Source organism: Phalacrocorax aristotelis, chromosome 4 (genome assembly GCF_949628215.1).
Source record: "Phalacrocorax aristotelis chromosome 4, bGulAri2.1, whole genome shotgun sequence".
NCBI classification, from domain to species: Eukaryota; Metazoa; Chordata; class Aves; order Suliformes; family Phalacrocoracidae; genus Phalacrocorax; species Phalacrocorax aristotelis.
This window is the reverse complement of record NC_134279.1, coordinates 64,554,611-64,571,664: the sequence shown is the minus strand read 5'-3', so window position 1 is coordinate 64,571,664 and position 17,054 is coordinate 64,554,611. Positions and strand designations below refer to the sequence as shown.

Genomic DNA, 17,054 nt, shown 5'->3' with positions numbered 1-17,054 from the left:
AAAATCCAAAGAAAAGAAAAATCTTAAAACAAAGCTAAAACAGATTGTAGGCTTCTGGGACCTGTGGTTTCTTCTGGATTGTCATATTATCACTGTGTTGTGAGAAGAAGCTTCGTTTTTTAAAAAAAAAAAAAGCAGTGTCTGAGTCCCAGACATCAGCAGCCATAGTTCTCAAAATTTTTTTTGTTCGTTTGTTTTTGTTCTTTTTTTGTTAAAATGCAGTATGTACAGATTTCGCAGTTCATCGTTGTACGTGTATCTCTGTGGAACTGCTGCCATGTCTCGTGGTTTGCATTGAACTCGCAAGGAACGCCCAGCTCCCCTGCCACCGATCACCCGCGAAAGCAAAGCTGACACCCATGGACATGCATGTGCTTACTGGACAGCCATCCTGCTTCTCCCCTCGTCGAGCAGCTGTGTTCATGTAAACCATGGTTCTGAACAGAGAGTGTAAAGTAGGAGAAATTCCTAAGTATGACTTTTTAATTGTCCATTATTGAAGGACGTGATGTCCGTGAGGTATTCGCCATCCCTCCGTTTTCCTCAGGTGTGATGCATGTTACCTACGCAGGCTCCGCTGTGCCTCTTTAAGTAAACTATCAAAATCCATGGAGTCATACTTGCTTTTAGTGGAAGCAGGATCAAAATCATCTGAGTTTGAATCTGAAACCCAAAGGATGCAAGTTTAGATAAGAGGCAAGAATCACTAGTGAGTGATACTATTTCCTCTGTGCAAACAGCACAAACACTGCAGAAACAACCCACTTACAACACACGTAACAAAAGTAGTACACGCCATGACCAGTGGGGAAGAACCATAAACTGCGCGTATATATAGAGCAGATAAACTCAAAACAGCTTCTCCAAGGACTTGAGCACAGACACACTGCTGTGTATAGGACTCAAAAGTAGTCCAGATAAACTTGACAGATGCTTTACCCCAAACTCCCGCATCATTTTGCAACTGTTGTTTTGCAACATGCAATACCCAAGACTCACTTCTCCTGAGAAAGGTAGTAGGGGGATGGTTCTGCAGAAAGCCAGGGCAGCCTGCCGGCAGCACGCAGGGGACACTGCTGCTTCTGCCTGCCCTGCCTCAGGGTCTTGCACAAGTCACTACACCTCCCTGAATCTCTGTTTTTTCTTCCACTCTGATTTTTTTGGGGGTTTGCTTGTTTAGAGTGTGAGCAATTCAGGGCAGGGCCTCTGCACCGCTCTACAAGCAATCTCAGGTGGGCTCCTCAGCTTTTTGCAGCATATGTGATAAGTCATGGCAGCAGTAATGGTCTAGCTCCTGTGACCTGCGACACCTGCTCCAGCTTTGCTAGTTGCTCAGATTCAGACATCGGTCTGTTCCTAGCGCAGAGATGGGATTGTACGTTTATGGCCATACAGCTCCAGTACGGCAATTATTGACATGGCTGCAAGCACTGAATTTCCTTTTGGAGTCATCCCTGCTTAACTCTGACTCTCCCCGGTTCCTGTGTCACAGCTCCTTTATGAGAGTGCCCTTTTCTTGCCATTTCTTGTGTTGAATTAATCAGAACTCCCCATTGACACGCTGTGCATTAAATGTTCATTACAAGTTCTGTTAAGACAATATCTTCTCACAGAGGAGAGGTGTTAAACTTCTGACTACTATTTTCAAGTGTTTTCTTTCTTCTGTACTCAACCCAAGGCTGATTAATTCTCTCTGTCCTTGTACTAGCTCATGAATTTTAAAGTTCATCCTGCCATTTCCTTATGTAGCTCTGTCAGATACTCTGCAAAATGCAGGGAATGAAGTCTGAAGTACAGAAGCTCAAGCTGTCAGCAGGACAAAGTGAAAATACTCTGCTCACAGATACTCTGGGAATCCCGCTCTGTATGGAGATACCTGCCAGGGAATACTCCCAGTGATGAATAATGTTCAAGAGGGTTCCCTTCAGACAACTTTAAACCCCAGATTTTCTGAGATACAGAGATGACCCTAGCTTCAACTGCTGAAGATAAGTCAAATCAAGTCAAGACTTCAATCTGTTTTTACTGTTTTTATCAGCTTACGCTTCAACAAATGCCTTGCTACCTTTTATATTTTCAACATCAACCCTATATCTCTTCAGCAGTCAATTGCCTTTTCTTAGCTATACATTATCTGTTTAGCCACTGAAGTGAATTATAGCATATTCATTGTGAACAATGCATACCATCTTTATCATTTATTCTGAAAAGACATCAATTGGTTAGAAAAAATATATCTGTATTCTCTTCCTGCATTGTATAAAGCCGAGGGCAGCACACACAAGATTTCATTAGCACTGCGTTACAGGGTTATGAGAGATTTTAATGACTATGGTCATTTATTCATAAAAACCCACAATATCTGATTAATATAGATTCAACAGCGAAATGTCCCTTGCTAAGTTATTCAGAAAATAGTATCTCCCATACCTTTAGTCTATTTATACAGGTATTAGGAAAGGTTTAACATTTAATGAATACTTTACATTTTAAAAGCTAATTAAATAAGAGGTGAGTTTATAATATATTATGATATTACAGAGGATGTTTTGATAGCCTGCATGGTCTCTTCATGCATATACTTAACATCAGTGGTCCTGCTGTAAGACTTTTAACATCTCCAAACATCCTTTCAAGTGGAAGCGTTACAGCCTGACCCAGAGCACAGGACAGAACCATACATCTTTGCCGAGGGACGATGAGGACAGACCCAGATGATACTGGGGTCTGGAGACTGGTATCCATACTGCCCCATGTCGGTGGGACAGCAAACACCAAGAGATTTGCTAAGCTCTCCACAGGCTGGAGCCTCTTACATCATGACTGGAAGTCCCTGCCAGGAGACGCCTTCATACTTAGACGCTTATGCATGATTTGAGAAGCACAAGTTGAGATCTGTGACCTTTGCTATACTAAGAGTCAGATTTGGTCACAAGCACTTCTAGCTTTCAAACCTGAGAAACTATGAATTGTGTTTAAAGAGTGTCTCTGACAAGCTCTACACCTCTGCAGCACAACTCATGGAAAAGTAAGAATAATAATGAATTTTTTTTATGTGAAGCATTTATTTTGTTCTCTGTTTCTTGCTCATATAAATAAATGAGGTATTAGAACCAAGCAGTCATAGCACAGCAATGAATAGTAAAGCATGCAGGAGGTTTCTGTGGTGCTTTCGTTTCAATACGGAAATATATTATTGGCACTTATTTCTGACAATGATGGAAATGGGCTTTAAAAGAATTTTCACAGTCTGAAATATCTGAAAGAAGCCAGCTCAGATTAGAGCTCAGATTAGTAGACTTCTAAACTTCTTGCAGCAAGTGACAACCACTTCCTTTAACCCCCCCCAATCATTTACTAATTTAAGCACCAAACAAAAGAAAGCAAACCCTAAATTCTCCTGAGTTACGAGGTTCCAGTTATGTACTTTAATTCACATAGAGCAAAATACCTACCTAGGTCTGCATAGTTAGACTTGCAAAATTGCTTGCGTCCACAGAAGTATAGCTCAAAGTCAGGTTCATTTGACCTGCGTAAAGTGTATCCGTTTTCAAGAGCAGCAAAGGCATCACAAGTATAGCGGTAGGTGATGAAACCATAGCTGTCTCTGCAATTCAAAAATAAAGTTGTGAACAAAAGCTGAAAAGAGTTAGCGCACATTAGTGCAACCACTTCCCGAAAGCAAGAACTTGCAGGAGATCCAGCAGTGGAAATGCCAGAAGTACTGCATCCATTTATCAGCATGATTGTCCTGTCATGCAGCTAAATACTTATTTCTGGGACAGGAAATCTCAACTAGTAAGATTAATAAATAAAGATGAAAGAAAATAAATAAGGTTTTTAACTCAGCATGTCATCTGTCACAGTACTTACATTGGTAACTCCCATACCAGTAATCTTAGTGCCATAATTTTTTACATACGGCAGTTCCCAAACAAGAAGTAATCTCAAAAGTTCTTACCCATCATCCTGCAAATTTACTGTGCACTCCTCAATTTCACCAAAAACTTCAAACCGGTCCCTCAGTTCTGTTCGGGTTGTGTCAGGTCTGATTTTACCGAGATAAATCACACGACGTTCTTCCTGTTGAGAAACAGCAACAGGGAAGGCGTATTTTTAACAAATGTGTAATAGAGATGAGCATATACATATACGCATGCAAATACACACACATGGATGTGCAGAGGATGCATGATTATAGTAATAGACTCTTGCGAAAGACCCACTGCATCTTCCTAGCAAGTGAAGTAGTTCTCTCCTGGAAAGCATCTCAGGGATTGGAATGACAGTACATTTGTCAGGCGGTGTGTTTGTGGAAGGTTTCACTGCTTGCTGTCACTGTTCTCCTATGCACTGACAGACAGCTCCCTTTGTATCCTACTGCAGCTTCTTCCCTTCCACCCTTTCTACCACTTCCCTTCCAAGATCATAAACTCTTCCAAATGAGGGGCTCCCTTTCTCTTGTCATCTATACAGTACTGGGCAAAACCCATCTTAGTTGTGGAGTAGTATGAAGTATCACAATAACTGCATAACTGTACCACAGACATAACAGAATGTATTACAAACATAACATTACAAACTGATTCAATAGCTGATTCATCTTGCAATCAGCTGTTCCACCATAATCCATACCTTAAAATAGAGGGAAAACTGTTAGGGGTCCAGAAGGTGATATTCATGAAAATAACTTTTTTCTGGGGAGAAGGCAGGACAAGAAAATGTATCCTGTGATCACCATTACTTTTTGGTTTCTTTGGACGAAAGACCTGACTGAAGCCCCTGATTTTTACAGGCTAGGGTGTCATTTGCATGTTCGTTCGACACTTGGAGCAAAGCATTGAAGATACTTTTAAAACAATTGAGTCACCATCATATCCTTCCTTCCTGAGTGGAAATGCTCAGCAGAAAGCCAGAGGACTGAAGGACTCAGGAACCCTGTGAGGGTCACTTTTTGAATTTCTGGATGAACACTTCACTGGGGGTAGAGCTATTTAGAGACCTTAAGGTAATCAGGGCAAAGCAGCACCCTCTACAAATGGCTTGGGTGCTCAGCCTTCCAGTCTCAGATTGCCTCTGGCCTAAAGAACTCTGGCACTACTGGCCAGACTGCTCATCCCTTACACACCTGCACATTTGTCCCATAGATAGAACCACCACCACCACATTCTCAGCTGGCATAAATCTGTCAGTCAGCGTAGCAATGTCAGTTTAAACTATCAGCCTTGGCACCTAAGACTTGTGCAGAATTTAGGTGCCGAATGCCGAAAAAGCTATACTGACTGCTGAGAATTCATGACTAGTGTAACCTGGAGGTGCCTAACGGCTAATGGCACCTCAACTGTGCAATGCAAGGCTCTAGGGACCTAAACATAGACTTGCTTTCCTGCTCAGAAACATCCTAGCTTGAAAAGACAGGTAGCTTATAGTGTTACAATTCAGATACAGCATGAAATACATCTTTTCCCTGAGTCTCCACAGAGGCATAAGGCACTAGTCATTCTTGGACCATGGACAATAGGATTGACATTTGACCAAAACACATGTAGAAACAGAAATGATCCTGGTGCCTCTTCTTTACTTGTCTGAGCACCCATTTGAGATAAAGTGACCATCAGAACTCTTAGCTATGGGGGCCCAAAATCTTGGCTCCCTGTTCCCAGGAGAGCATTCTGCTCCCACGAACTGTTTAATGCAAAACAAATAATTCCTGCATCAGGAAGCTGAAACTAATATATCTGTCTCCCAACAGAAACTCTTTTTCACTAGCATAGTCAGTCAACTATTTTCACTGACTCTTTTCCTGGCCTCAGAAATCTCAGGGACTCATATCCAGTTAATCTAAGCTCCTGAGTAAGGAAAGTGAGATTAAAGCTCCAGAAAACAGAGATCTAAGAATCAAACACTCCTACCCAAAAGCCATACCCACTAAGGTATGGCACAAGAAGTGACCACTGGAATCACCTCGGTCCTTTATCGCTCCCTGGTCAGCCCAGTGGAGTCCCTGCTTGCTCTGCCAAGGTATGTGTATACTCTCCTTAATCAATGGGATCAGGTGAGTATCTCATTTAAATGCTTGAAACTACTGCCTCTTTTGATTCTATATGGAACCAGGGTGACTGCCTTGGTAGTCCTCCATAACCCTGCTGGGACAGACACTTTCATTTTTAAATGTTATGCCTTCCAAAGTGCACGGTCCAAAAGCTGCCCTTGTTCTCTGCCCTAGCAGTGCAGTTTGGAGAAGCTAGCATGGCTAAAAGAAGGACAAGTGTGCTCATGGGTGGCCATAAATTTAGGGGAGAGAGGTGCTTTACAGACAAATGCTGCTTGTTACCTCTGTCTCTACTGTGTCCCAGGCTAGAGCCCTGACCCTCCTGACAGAGGACTTCGGGTAGGGCTTCTGCGAACTAGGGACTGTAGAGTGCAAGCAACCAAAATCTGCATTTCTTCCATTTTCGCCATTCTAATTCTGCTTACTTTCAGTATGGTTGGGTGCCATAAACTTCAAAACCAGGAAGATCTGCATATGCACAGTAATTACTTTTTCAGATTGTTTTACCAAATCAAGGATTTAACAGCACTGAAACACTTGATAAGAAACAATTCCATTGATACTTGCTATTGAACCTAAATGACTGACCAGATGGAGCAGAACATAACATAGCAGACTGTCTAATATACTTTATCTGAGATAATACATCTCGACTGAAAAAACATAATGTTTCACTCACTGACATGGAGATTGTTATATTACAGTGTGATGGAAATAACTATTGCATGCTCTTCCATAAGTCTGTGTGCATGCCTGCGCAATTTTTCATTCTTCTATCCCTCTAATAACCTTTATCTCTCTAATATCCCTTTAACACAACTGTAATAAAACAAAACTGAACAATTTAAAAAAAGCCTGTTAAACTATCATTAAGGGAATACGTTAAACCTGCAAAATTAAGGAAATTAAAATTTAAAGCTGAAATGCACCATATGTCTTCCAGTGTGCATACATGAGGAGATGCGTTCAAGTATTTTTTATAAGCAGAGTACCATGACGGTATAAGATACTGGAGAACACAGGATTCATACAGCACTGTCTTTGTCTCGGTTAGCTTTGGTTTATTTAAAGCAACTATGAAGAATGTATTTGTATTCAGAGAGACACCTGCCTTTTATTCCCACTAATAATAAGAGCTATACAAGCCTAACAAGATTACAACATACCTTTAAATGTTGAAGACCTTTATTTTATAATAAGTTACATGCATAACTCCATATGTGCATAATAAGTATGCTTTTTACTGCACTTGTTAGAGGAGATGATATGTGACTTGGAAACCTACAGAACAGCAGAGAAAAGCTTTTGTTTTCAATTTAATGTGGGCAGAGGGAACCTGCAGGAAACTCCAGAAGATACTGTTCATATTTCCTTTCCAAAAGGGCAGATGATTTGTTTTGCATCATAAGTTTTAAGTGTAGTACATTGCTTTGCCAGGTAAAAAAATGAAGAAAGAAGAGTTCAGCCAACATCCTCAGCCCAACATGTCTGTCTGCTTTATGTTTGTCTAAAGCTCCTTCTTCATAATCTTGCTCTCTCTTCCTTGCAGTAAAAACATTTGAATAGGCAGATGTGGCAGAAAATCTCAGACTGAAAAGCAGTATTTCAAGCCTCAAATGAAAATACTAAAGCATTAGAACACCAAAAGTTGCGAGAACAGGACCAGGATATACCTTTACACATCTAAGGGTGAGTAAAGGGACCACTCATCCTGCAAAATGTTCACTCATTCTAAGGATCTTTTTCCCTTCCTACAAAACTTCATTTTGCTTTCCCTTCTTCATTTTCCATCCTTTATTTCACAAGGAATTAAAGCTCAAACCATTAGATGCATTAGTTTTTGTATGGTTTTTTCGTACTAGACTTCTTCACGCAGCATTTGCTTGCTTTGCCTGCCCGTAGTGCTGCTAAGCAGGGTCTGTGGGAACTGAAGACAACCACTCCAGAGGTAACACCGCATAGTGCTGCTGTCCCCATTTTCCCTACCGCTTTTTGTCTGCACATCTGTGGTGCATACCTAGTTCTCTAAGATCCAGGTAATGCTTTATGTGAAGATGAGAGAAGAAATCCTGGGGCATTTCAAAACTGGGGTCTGACATGGACTTGTCAAAGGCTCTGCTGCTTCCTCCAGCACAGGTCCCTGGCTGCGTTGCCTTCCATGCAAACTGACTTCTCTTCTCTTCCAGTAGAAAGCCATGAAGACTTTTATCCTTAGAGCTGGAAGCCAAATACTATTTTGAAAGTGCAATGGGAATGGTTGGATGGAGTTTAAAAAATAGAGATGTTATGGATGGAAAAAAGCCATTAAAGCTTAAGATTCTGACATAAAAATAATACGAAAAAATTTCCTTAGATACTGTATTAAAGAATAAGTATGGCCTGTGGGCAAGTATGAATGGCAAAAGGAAGAATCGCAAAAACTGGAAAAAAAAGAAAGAACATTGCACAGAATTGTCAAGTGCTGCTGTGTGGCTAACTGAGGACTGAAACAGTTCAGCCACACTCCATTATGACTGCCAGAAAAATAATGATGGACAGTAAACCTCAAGATTTAGGTAATCCATTTGATGTATTTTCAGCAACTCATACAGCAACGTTAGAGTGCCTAGGATCAAGGCCATGAAGATAAGCGACGACCAAAAAATCCAAACTAAATATACAACGTACTTTGGATCCTTCATTAGTGAAAATGCACTCCATTATAGGCTGACTCTGGTTTTAGACTTCAGAGAAGCCAAGCACTCATTTATGAAACCACATTTCTCCTGCCTTCCTGTTGGAGAACAATTTATTTTCTTTGAAACCATGTGTTTCTTTCCGCTGCAGTGGCCTCACAGCGCATTATCTTCTTATGTCTGTAAGCTCTCTGGGACAAGGACTCTTGATTCTTGTCTCATGGAGGCTGTCAACACTTAGAATTGAAAAGTAGTAACGTTAATAGTAATTTTCTACCCAGGTATAAAAGCTGATTTTGTTATACCTCCTGGCAGCAGCCAGTGCACGCAGTAAATGAGCTGCAGGGAGGGTCTGACCGTAAGTCAGTATTGTGGCCAGAGCAGCAGAGCAGCAGAGATCCAGAACACCAGGCTGCTCATCAGAGGGTTTAACTTCCCAGCCCTGGTGCACCATGTCAATGGGGAACTATGAACCAGTGACTCCAGAACTGAAATGTGCTAACTGCATTTCTGACACCATGCCTTACAAAGTATTTGCCACATGGTCTAATGAGCTGCTGGAGTAAAAGCCCACATAACTTAGAAATTTCCTGGGGTGCATCAGAACAAAAAAGGGCAAATCACGGTGATCTGTCTTGCCTGGGGGTTGGATCCCATTTTCTACAAAGCCCTAAGTAGACTGTCCTGTCCTGCAGTTGCTCCTCAAGTTTCATGATGAATGTGTCTCCACTATGATCTCGTTAGCATTATAAGGGTAAGTAAGTCTTGGTGGTAGACCATCCTTATATTCAATGAGGACCCATTCTAAACCAAAATGGGGACCCAGTGAAATAAATCAGATCAAGATCAAACTAAACTATGCCAACATTTGCTTAGTTAGCAAAGGCATCATAATCAAAAGTATAATTAAGTGAACGAATGAATGAATGACAAAAATATTTTTCTTACTAACTGGAAAATATCTTGTGGGCTCAGCCCGTATTTTTCAAGCATAACTGCTCAAAATTAAGACCCCAATCCACAAAAAAGGCACTGAATCTCCAGTAACTGGCGAGGGGAAAAGAAGAAAAGGAAGAGGAGGAGAATAATACAGTACTTTTTGAAGTCAGGCCACCTGTATATAGCTGTAAGTCTAGATAGGAATTCAGGAATCCACATGAGGAAATGTTAGGCCAGGCTTCTAGCTGACCTGAAGCTACAGCAGTGAAGGTGGTGTGTGCAGGACTGAACGGGCAGCCATTTAAACACGCCTCCACCACATAGCATGAGCACAGGCTTCTAAAACAAGCCTCCTCAGCGTTCTGCCAATATGCCTTCACGTCTGCCAAAATACAAGCTGCCTGCTCAATCAGAGGGCATTGCTGCACATATGGTTTTGACAGATTAAAATATGTGAATTTTTTTCTAATTTCTTTTTCCTAGGTTTCCCACTCTCGTCATCACATGGAGACTAATTCTAGATATTGAACCAATAATACCTGATGGCTTTTAGCTCAGTCATAACTTCTGTTCCCTTTCCATTGTGCATCCTTTCTACAACTAACTCCTGAGATCATAGCACAGTGCTTCTCATGAAAAAAAGCCACCCTGCCCTGTGTAACACCTGAGGCATTAGTACTGCCCAATCTTTGGGAGGCTTTTTTAACAGTATCTGGAGGTATGTGGCTATGAATCAGTTCTGGCAGCACAAGAATGGTCTAGAAAGAAAATTTTAAAATCCCCAATGCAGAGAGCAAAGAAATCTAAATTTATGGGACTGTAGAAAGAGTTCAAGGAAAGAGAGAGGAGATTCTTGTGGCTGAACAATAAATAAGTTTAGTCCCTCAAGGAGAGAATAACACAGAAGAGACCCATAAGCCAAAAAGAATAAGAAAAGGAGCAGAGAATGCTACAAATAACACAAATTTTATCACTGACTTCATGGGATCAGGGCTTCCCTTCCCCTAACCCCTACCTATTTGCACAGGGAATAAACTGGTATGATTCAATGCAGATTTTTAAAGTAAAAGTGCTGATAGACTTTGGATAAAGGAGTTAATAGGATTTCATCTACATCTGCAGCTCTTACACAGGTGACTGGATTTTAGTTTGTTGCCATGTTCTGTTTATTGATATTTATTTTTATGATTTATTTATGTTTATTAATAAATAATTTCATTAATGAAGTTAATTATTGTGACAGTGCTCAGTTAGAAAGAAAATAAATTCAATCTTGGTTTTGAAATGTCTAAAATTTTAACTTAGGAAGTTACGATGCAGCATAGCTGCAGCTTTAAAAGTTTCTTTTTTTCCTTTTTCCTTTCCTCTTGATTAGCTACTTGCCAAATATTTGTTTGTTTTAAACTAAATCAAATTTTCTACCTTCTCAGCAGGATTCATGTTTATTTATACCGGTAAGGTACAGTAATTGAGAAGTAGCAAGATGCACCCATGACAGAGGTCTACTTGAATCTCTAATTTGTGTTAGATCTGAGAGAGAACAGCCAGTGTAAGTTACGATTGCTGGAAGGGAGTGTTCATCTCTAAGCAGATGGAAGCCAGATATTTTAAAACTAACTGCAACAATTGACTTAAATACAGCCCTGTCTGAAGCCAAGCACAATCATTCCATTGCCTTCACTGAGTTTCAGACCAGCACAGCAGAGCATGTTATAGCTCTAAATCTCCTGCTTTACAAAATACACCTATCGTCCACACTTTGTAGATAGGGCACCTGAAGCAGAGAAAGGTGACATGATTTGATGCAGCTCACTAAGAACAACAGTGGCAGAGACAAAAATCAGAAAAGAAAGGTGACAATTCCCTCCCATAACTTCTCGTTGCTGTAGACTACATGAGTCTCTGACAATCTCTACACACTCGCAATTCTGTAGGTCTAAGTATTAGGAGAAATGCTGCCAAGCGTGTGACAAATAACCTTTTACTACAAAGTCCACTAAAGGCACTTGAAAAAAGACCTATTCATTTTGGTGAGCCCTGGACAGAGCACTAAGGGAAAAATCTGGAAATTAAGACGAAGTGTCCCAGTCTGCACCAGTTCATGCAAGAGCCAGAGCACAGCCAGAACAGCAGTGAACGTACAAATGAATGGAAAGAGCAGGACTTGGAAAACCAGGCAGAAAATGTTACGGTGAGCCACCAAACAGGCTTAGCAACTATAAGAAGAGTCCAGATTCACAGAAGCTCCCAATTTTATTTATCAAAACCATCATGCAGTGGCCAATGGGGAACTAAAAAAGGGCAAAAGCCACCTGTCCATTTAATAGCCATTCTTCTGTCCTACTACTACAACAGCCAAGAGAGCTACTCATGCCCAGATGAGTATTTCCTTCACCTCAGGTATTCCAGTTGTTTCACATGGAATATTGATTAAAAAAATAATTAAATAATTCATATTCATTACAAAAGGGCCAGTGTTAAGTGACATTTTCAAATGGCATCTTGCCTTCAGATCTATTTTGCTAAAAATAACTTAAAAGTTAACCAAGTCATAGACAGGAATAGAAAACCAAACAACCTCATGCCATGGGATCCCCATTTTGGATTCTGTTATCTGCACCCTCTGTAGACAATTACAGCTACTATTAAAGTCCAGTGATTGGTTTGTAAGGTGACTCCGTATATTGCTTATGCAAAAAGCCAGAAATATAGAAAATAGACATTGATTACTGGCATTCTGGTAGATGATATATAGTATAAAATGCATGTTCACTGATAGATCTGTATAAGAAATAGACTAGTTCACTTCTAATTGTCTATTGTCTGGGATGAACTCTTTTTCTAGTAAGTCCTTTGTATCTTCTGCCTGTGAAAAACTTGGAGAGTTGCAATTTACAGGACCTGAAAAAATCAGTATTGTAACACCAAAACAGAAATTGTTATGAAAACACATACTTGCCTAAAAGTCAAAACACTAAGAAATACACGTAAGCAGATTTTTGTATTTTTTTTCTTTTATGAAATGAAAGAAAATAAAGTCTGAGTTCTAGCTTTAGAAATCTTTGAAAAGAAACAGAAATCTATTTCAAAATGAAAGTTATCTTCACAGTGCTTACAATTGCTTTCTGCCTCTGTCTTTCCCTTTGTTTGGCCCTTTCAGATTCCCGTTTTTCATACTCTTTGCGGTATTCTTCCCTCTTCAGCCTTTCATGCTGATATTCCTCATAGCTGTCATATCTAGGAAACATAACTTAGTCATTAAATCAAGCACCTGCATTTGTAAATGTAAAATTAGTGATACAATTTCTGGAATGCTTCATTATCTCATGAGACCCAGATGCAAAGCAAACCAAATGCAGGCAAAATGCACTACCTGGGTCTACGACTGTATGGTGATCTGGATCGCGATCTTGCACGTAAGGGAGAACTTCTGTATGCTCGGTGTCTACAGTGGCTGGACTCATAACAGCAACAAGATCTGCAGGCAGGAAGAAACAGATTCACCTCTGTCATTCAGTCTGAATCTACTGACACCATTTTCTACCTCTTCCCCGAACTTAGAATTTCTTCTAAGCAACCAGTGAGATTTTCCAGTGACAGTTTGCGATCTCCTAGCCAACTAAGGGGCCTCAAGTGATTTCCCCCCTGCCCTTCTGTAATGTTCCTTATTGAGGCTCACACAGAGAGTCAGCCACTGTCAACTTCATCTGATAGGGACTGCAGCTAGATTGGCACCGGGCAGCTCGCAGATGATGGGAAAGTTGTGTACATCTCTCACCAATTGCTCTGCTGCTGACCTGACTGTCTCCACTCAGTAAGTGTAAACTTGGCAAATTTAAAGGATAATGGCAACAAGTGTTTCTGTAGCAACCCTGTGACCTTCAGAGTTAATCAGCTCAGGAGCAATAGAAAAAGTTGCACTGGATTAAGTTATTTCTTGGTTTTTCTTTCTTTCCTTTAAATTGCTTTATATTTTTGCTGTTTTCCTTCTTAGTAACTATGATGATGATACGTGAATATGCTGTACTGTACCTGGAAGAGGATCTACTACAGGGCGACCTTGATCTCGATCGGGAATATGGAGAACGGGAACAAGACCTGCGTTGAGGAAAGGACCTCGATCTAGAGCGCGTCCTTTGGGATCTTTGAGAAAATAAGGATTTGGGTGGAGACACTGAATCTCTGCATGGAGAGTTAAAGGAAGAGCAAGAAGGCGATACATCAAATAGTGAATAGGCTTGTGTCCCATCCCAAGGGTAGCATAGTTTATCACTTTCATCTTCACTGTCATCAAAGAGACCATCCATTGCTAGTCCTGAATTTATAAACATAGGTAGTTTGGAGAATTGTTCATTACTGTAATCACTGTCCCTTAGTTCTCTGGTCTTATCTGCTTCTTCATCAAAAACAGCTTGGCTGGGGTGACCAAAATGCTTATTCAGTTCAGCCCGAATTTCCTGGTCTTGGAGCTGTTTTCTGTTATTACTGTGGGATCCCTGCTTACTTGTCTGTAAAGTCTCTTTCTTGAAATACTGGTCTTGTTCTAAAGAAGAACAAATCTGACACTGCCACCCAGGTGAAGAATCCTTAAATTCTAGTTGTCTGGAGTCCTGAAGTTCCTGGGATATTTTAATGTGTATTTCCGATTTCAAATTCACAGATTGACAGTAGTCATGGTCACCAAACAGCCGCAAACTGGGCCGTTTTGTCTTTCTCTCCTCATGTCCACTGGACAGTACTGTAGTCTTGCTAAGCTGTGCGTACAGCTCAGACTGTTCTGGACCCTTCTTTATTGGGTTATTTCCTTGAGAATCGGAAGGCTCACTATAGCGGGGCTTTTTTGAAGGTGGTACAACAGTCTTGCATGATGACTTCGGCTTAGGTGAAGTCCTAAAAGGATTATCCTGGTTGGCTTTATGAGGAGGGGTCGTAGGTGGAGTTAGGCCTAAAGGGAAAAAAATAGGATGAACAGAATATTTTTAAGCACACATACAACGTTTATAAAGGCAGCTCATGTGCTTCTTTAAAACAGATACAATGCAAGGCCCATTCTATGTCACTTTAACACTACTAATACTGGGAATAAGAGTATTTAGGGTGTGAGACACCAAAGGTCTGGTAACAACAGCAGCAACAGTAGTAATGCATTGCCATTAATCTTCAGCATCATTTCTGCCCCTCCCCTTCCTCCATGACATCTGCCTCTCTCTCTCTGTAGATTTTGACAGAGAAAATCAAGAGATAAAACCCACAAGACTTTTTGTTAAAAATAAAAAAGATTTTGATAAAAAAATCAAAAGTCAAAAGACTGGCACTGTCAAAAAAACCTAAAGAAATTAGCAGACAAAAACCTGAAGAAAAGCAAGCCCGAGAAAAATAAATGAGTGCTACTAAAGGAACCTCGGTAGGACGCAGAACTTGAATGCAAGGAATTACAGCAACTCTACAACTCAACTGCAATGACTCTGTCTCCACAGTTCATTAACTTACTAAACCATTGCTAATGCACGTATAACACATTCTTGTAAGCATAACTAATACATTTTGCCTGAAATGTGGTTCTGCAACTGAAACCCAAGTGAACAATAGGACAACTTCAACTGTAATAAACCATTGCATTTAGAACTAAATATTAGTGAGAGTCATGAAGTAGGGAGTTGAAATGAAACAGATAAGTATTCAAAGACTGAAGATACCACCAACTACCAGGATTGTTCACATAACTGTAATAGATTATATCACTCCAGTGAGACAAAACTGCAGGAAGGACTACAGCCCATTCCAGTAAAACCTGGGAACGAAAGCAGCATCTTCCAATCATTTTTATAAGGGTAGAATGTAACTCTCAATATTTTCTGTGGAAATCATAGAATCTCTTCAGACTTTACAAAAGGATAACCCAGGACACCAGGGCAGAGTAACAGCCAACTGCAGCCACTGTTCAGGAAATAATTACTCTTCAGGAAGGTATTTATGTTTGGAAAATTTTCTTCCAACTGACCCTAATGTACTTTAGAAGTATATATGCTTAAAATTAAACAAATTAGACTGAGATTAGGGAGCTTTCCTAGATAATCTAGATCATCCTTAAGCACTCCTGAGGCTGATACTTCCCAAGATTTCTTCTTCTAGCCCAAGTAATGAGCTTTCCGTTACTTCCTGAGCAAGAACAAAAAGAGATGCAGACACACTTACAGGAAATGTGTATTTCAAACACGGCTGTAGAGTTTTGTTCTGTATTTTTAACCATGCAACAGATCTCAGCAGATCAATGCAAATGGAACATGTTTTATAGTGTTTTGCTGTAAAGAAGAAAAAGTGTCCATCAATGCACAGTACTCCCTAAGGAGCATAAATGGAGACTGGGAGTCCCATTGCATTAGCTGCAATGAATTTGCTCCAGAAAAAAAGATGATAGAAATACCAAGGCATGAATGGTTGATGTGAGATAGAAGCTTGATTTTGTCTGAACATTGGGAAAAAATGGTTATGAGTTACCTGTGGCTATATGAATACTTTGCCTGATGCTACAGAAGTCAGGGAAACTGAGGCAAAGATAATGACACCTAAAACTCAAGTTACCTCAGATTTTAATTTAATAGTGAAAAAGTTTTGTGCAAAGTCATCACTGTTAAACTATTTCCTCTAGTTTGAGCCCTCGATTTCTTCTTCATTCCCAAAAATTCACTTGAGTCAGCAGTATGTATTTCACACCTTATCCACCTCCTCACTAACAAATATTTTTGACTACCAAATCAGTTTTTGGTAAAATGAAGAGAACAGTCCACTTCAAAATCCTGCAGTAATAATTTCCACATTAAAACATCAGGCTCAGATTAAACAAAGATCTGAGTAAGCAAAGACTGTTTTCTAGATAAAAAATTTAGAACTGTCACTTTTATACAGCCCATGAGAAGCTCTGGGGTTAGTTACTGATTTTTTGGATGTAGTTTTAAAGGAAGAACGAAGCAGACATGCAACCACTCCACAATGAGCATGCATATTTAAGAATTTCAGGCAAAGAAACCCTAGAGATAATCCAATATTCAAAATAAAATATGGTTTCAATTTCTACTTCTTTAAAGCTAGCCCCGGCAGGAAGCAAGCTAAACACAGAGCACAATGATTTCCAGAAGCCTGACAAGGAGTCCAACAATCTTTAGAGGAGGGGAAAAAGAAAACCCTACCAAAAAAAACCCTTGCAAAAGTACAGACTGAGCTAAATTTACTGGCACTTCTCTTGCTGGCAGAACTGGGCTGGGGACAGCCTAAGAAAGGGCTTCCTCGTGGCATTTTGGCTTTTTTCCTGGTTTTCAGCAGAAGCAGGAAGTGCACAGGCAAGTAGAAACAGATAAAAGCTGGAAAACGTTCATTTAACTTTTGAACAA

At 40.2% G+C, this 17,054-nt stretch overlaps 1 protein-coding gene across 2 annotated transcripts in view; it reads right to left on the bottom strand.

Moving 5' to 3' along the window:
- Window positions 1–213: 213 nt before the first annotated feature.
- The window catches only part of PPARGC1A (PPARG coactivator 1 alpha), a 367,614-nt gene continuing 350,773 nt past the window's right edge, over window positions 214–17,054 (bottom strand). For both annotated transcript variants that reach the window (XM_075091755.1, XM_075091756.1), the window contains exons 8-13: window positions 13,699–14,611; window positions 13,040–13,144; window positions 12,783–12,903; window positions 3,962–4,083; window positions 3,456–3,607; window positions 214–663 (exon numbers count right to left, since the gene is read on the bottom strand). In XM_075091755.1, coding sequence (XP_074947856.1) covers window positions 560–663; window positions 3,456–3,607; window positions 3,962–4,083; window positions 12,783–12,903; window positions 13,040–13,144; window positions 13,699–14,611 — 1,517 coding nt within the window. In that variant the 3' untranslated portion in view covers window positions 214–559. The remainder of the gene's footprint in view (window positions 664–3,455; window positions 3,608–3,961; window positions 4,084–12,782; window positions 12,904–13,039; window positions 13,145–13,698; window positions 14,612–17,054) is intronic.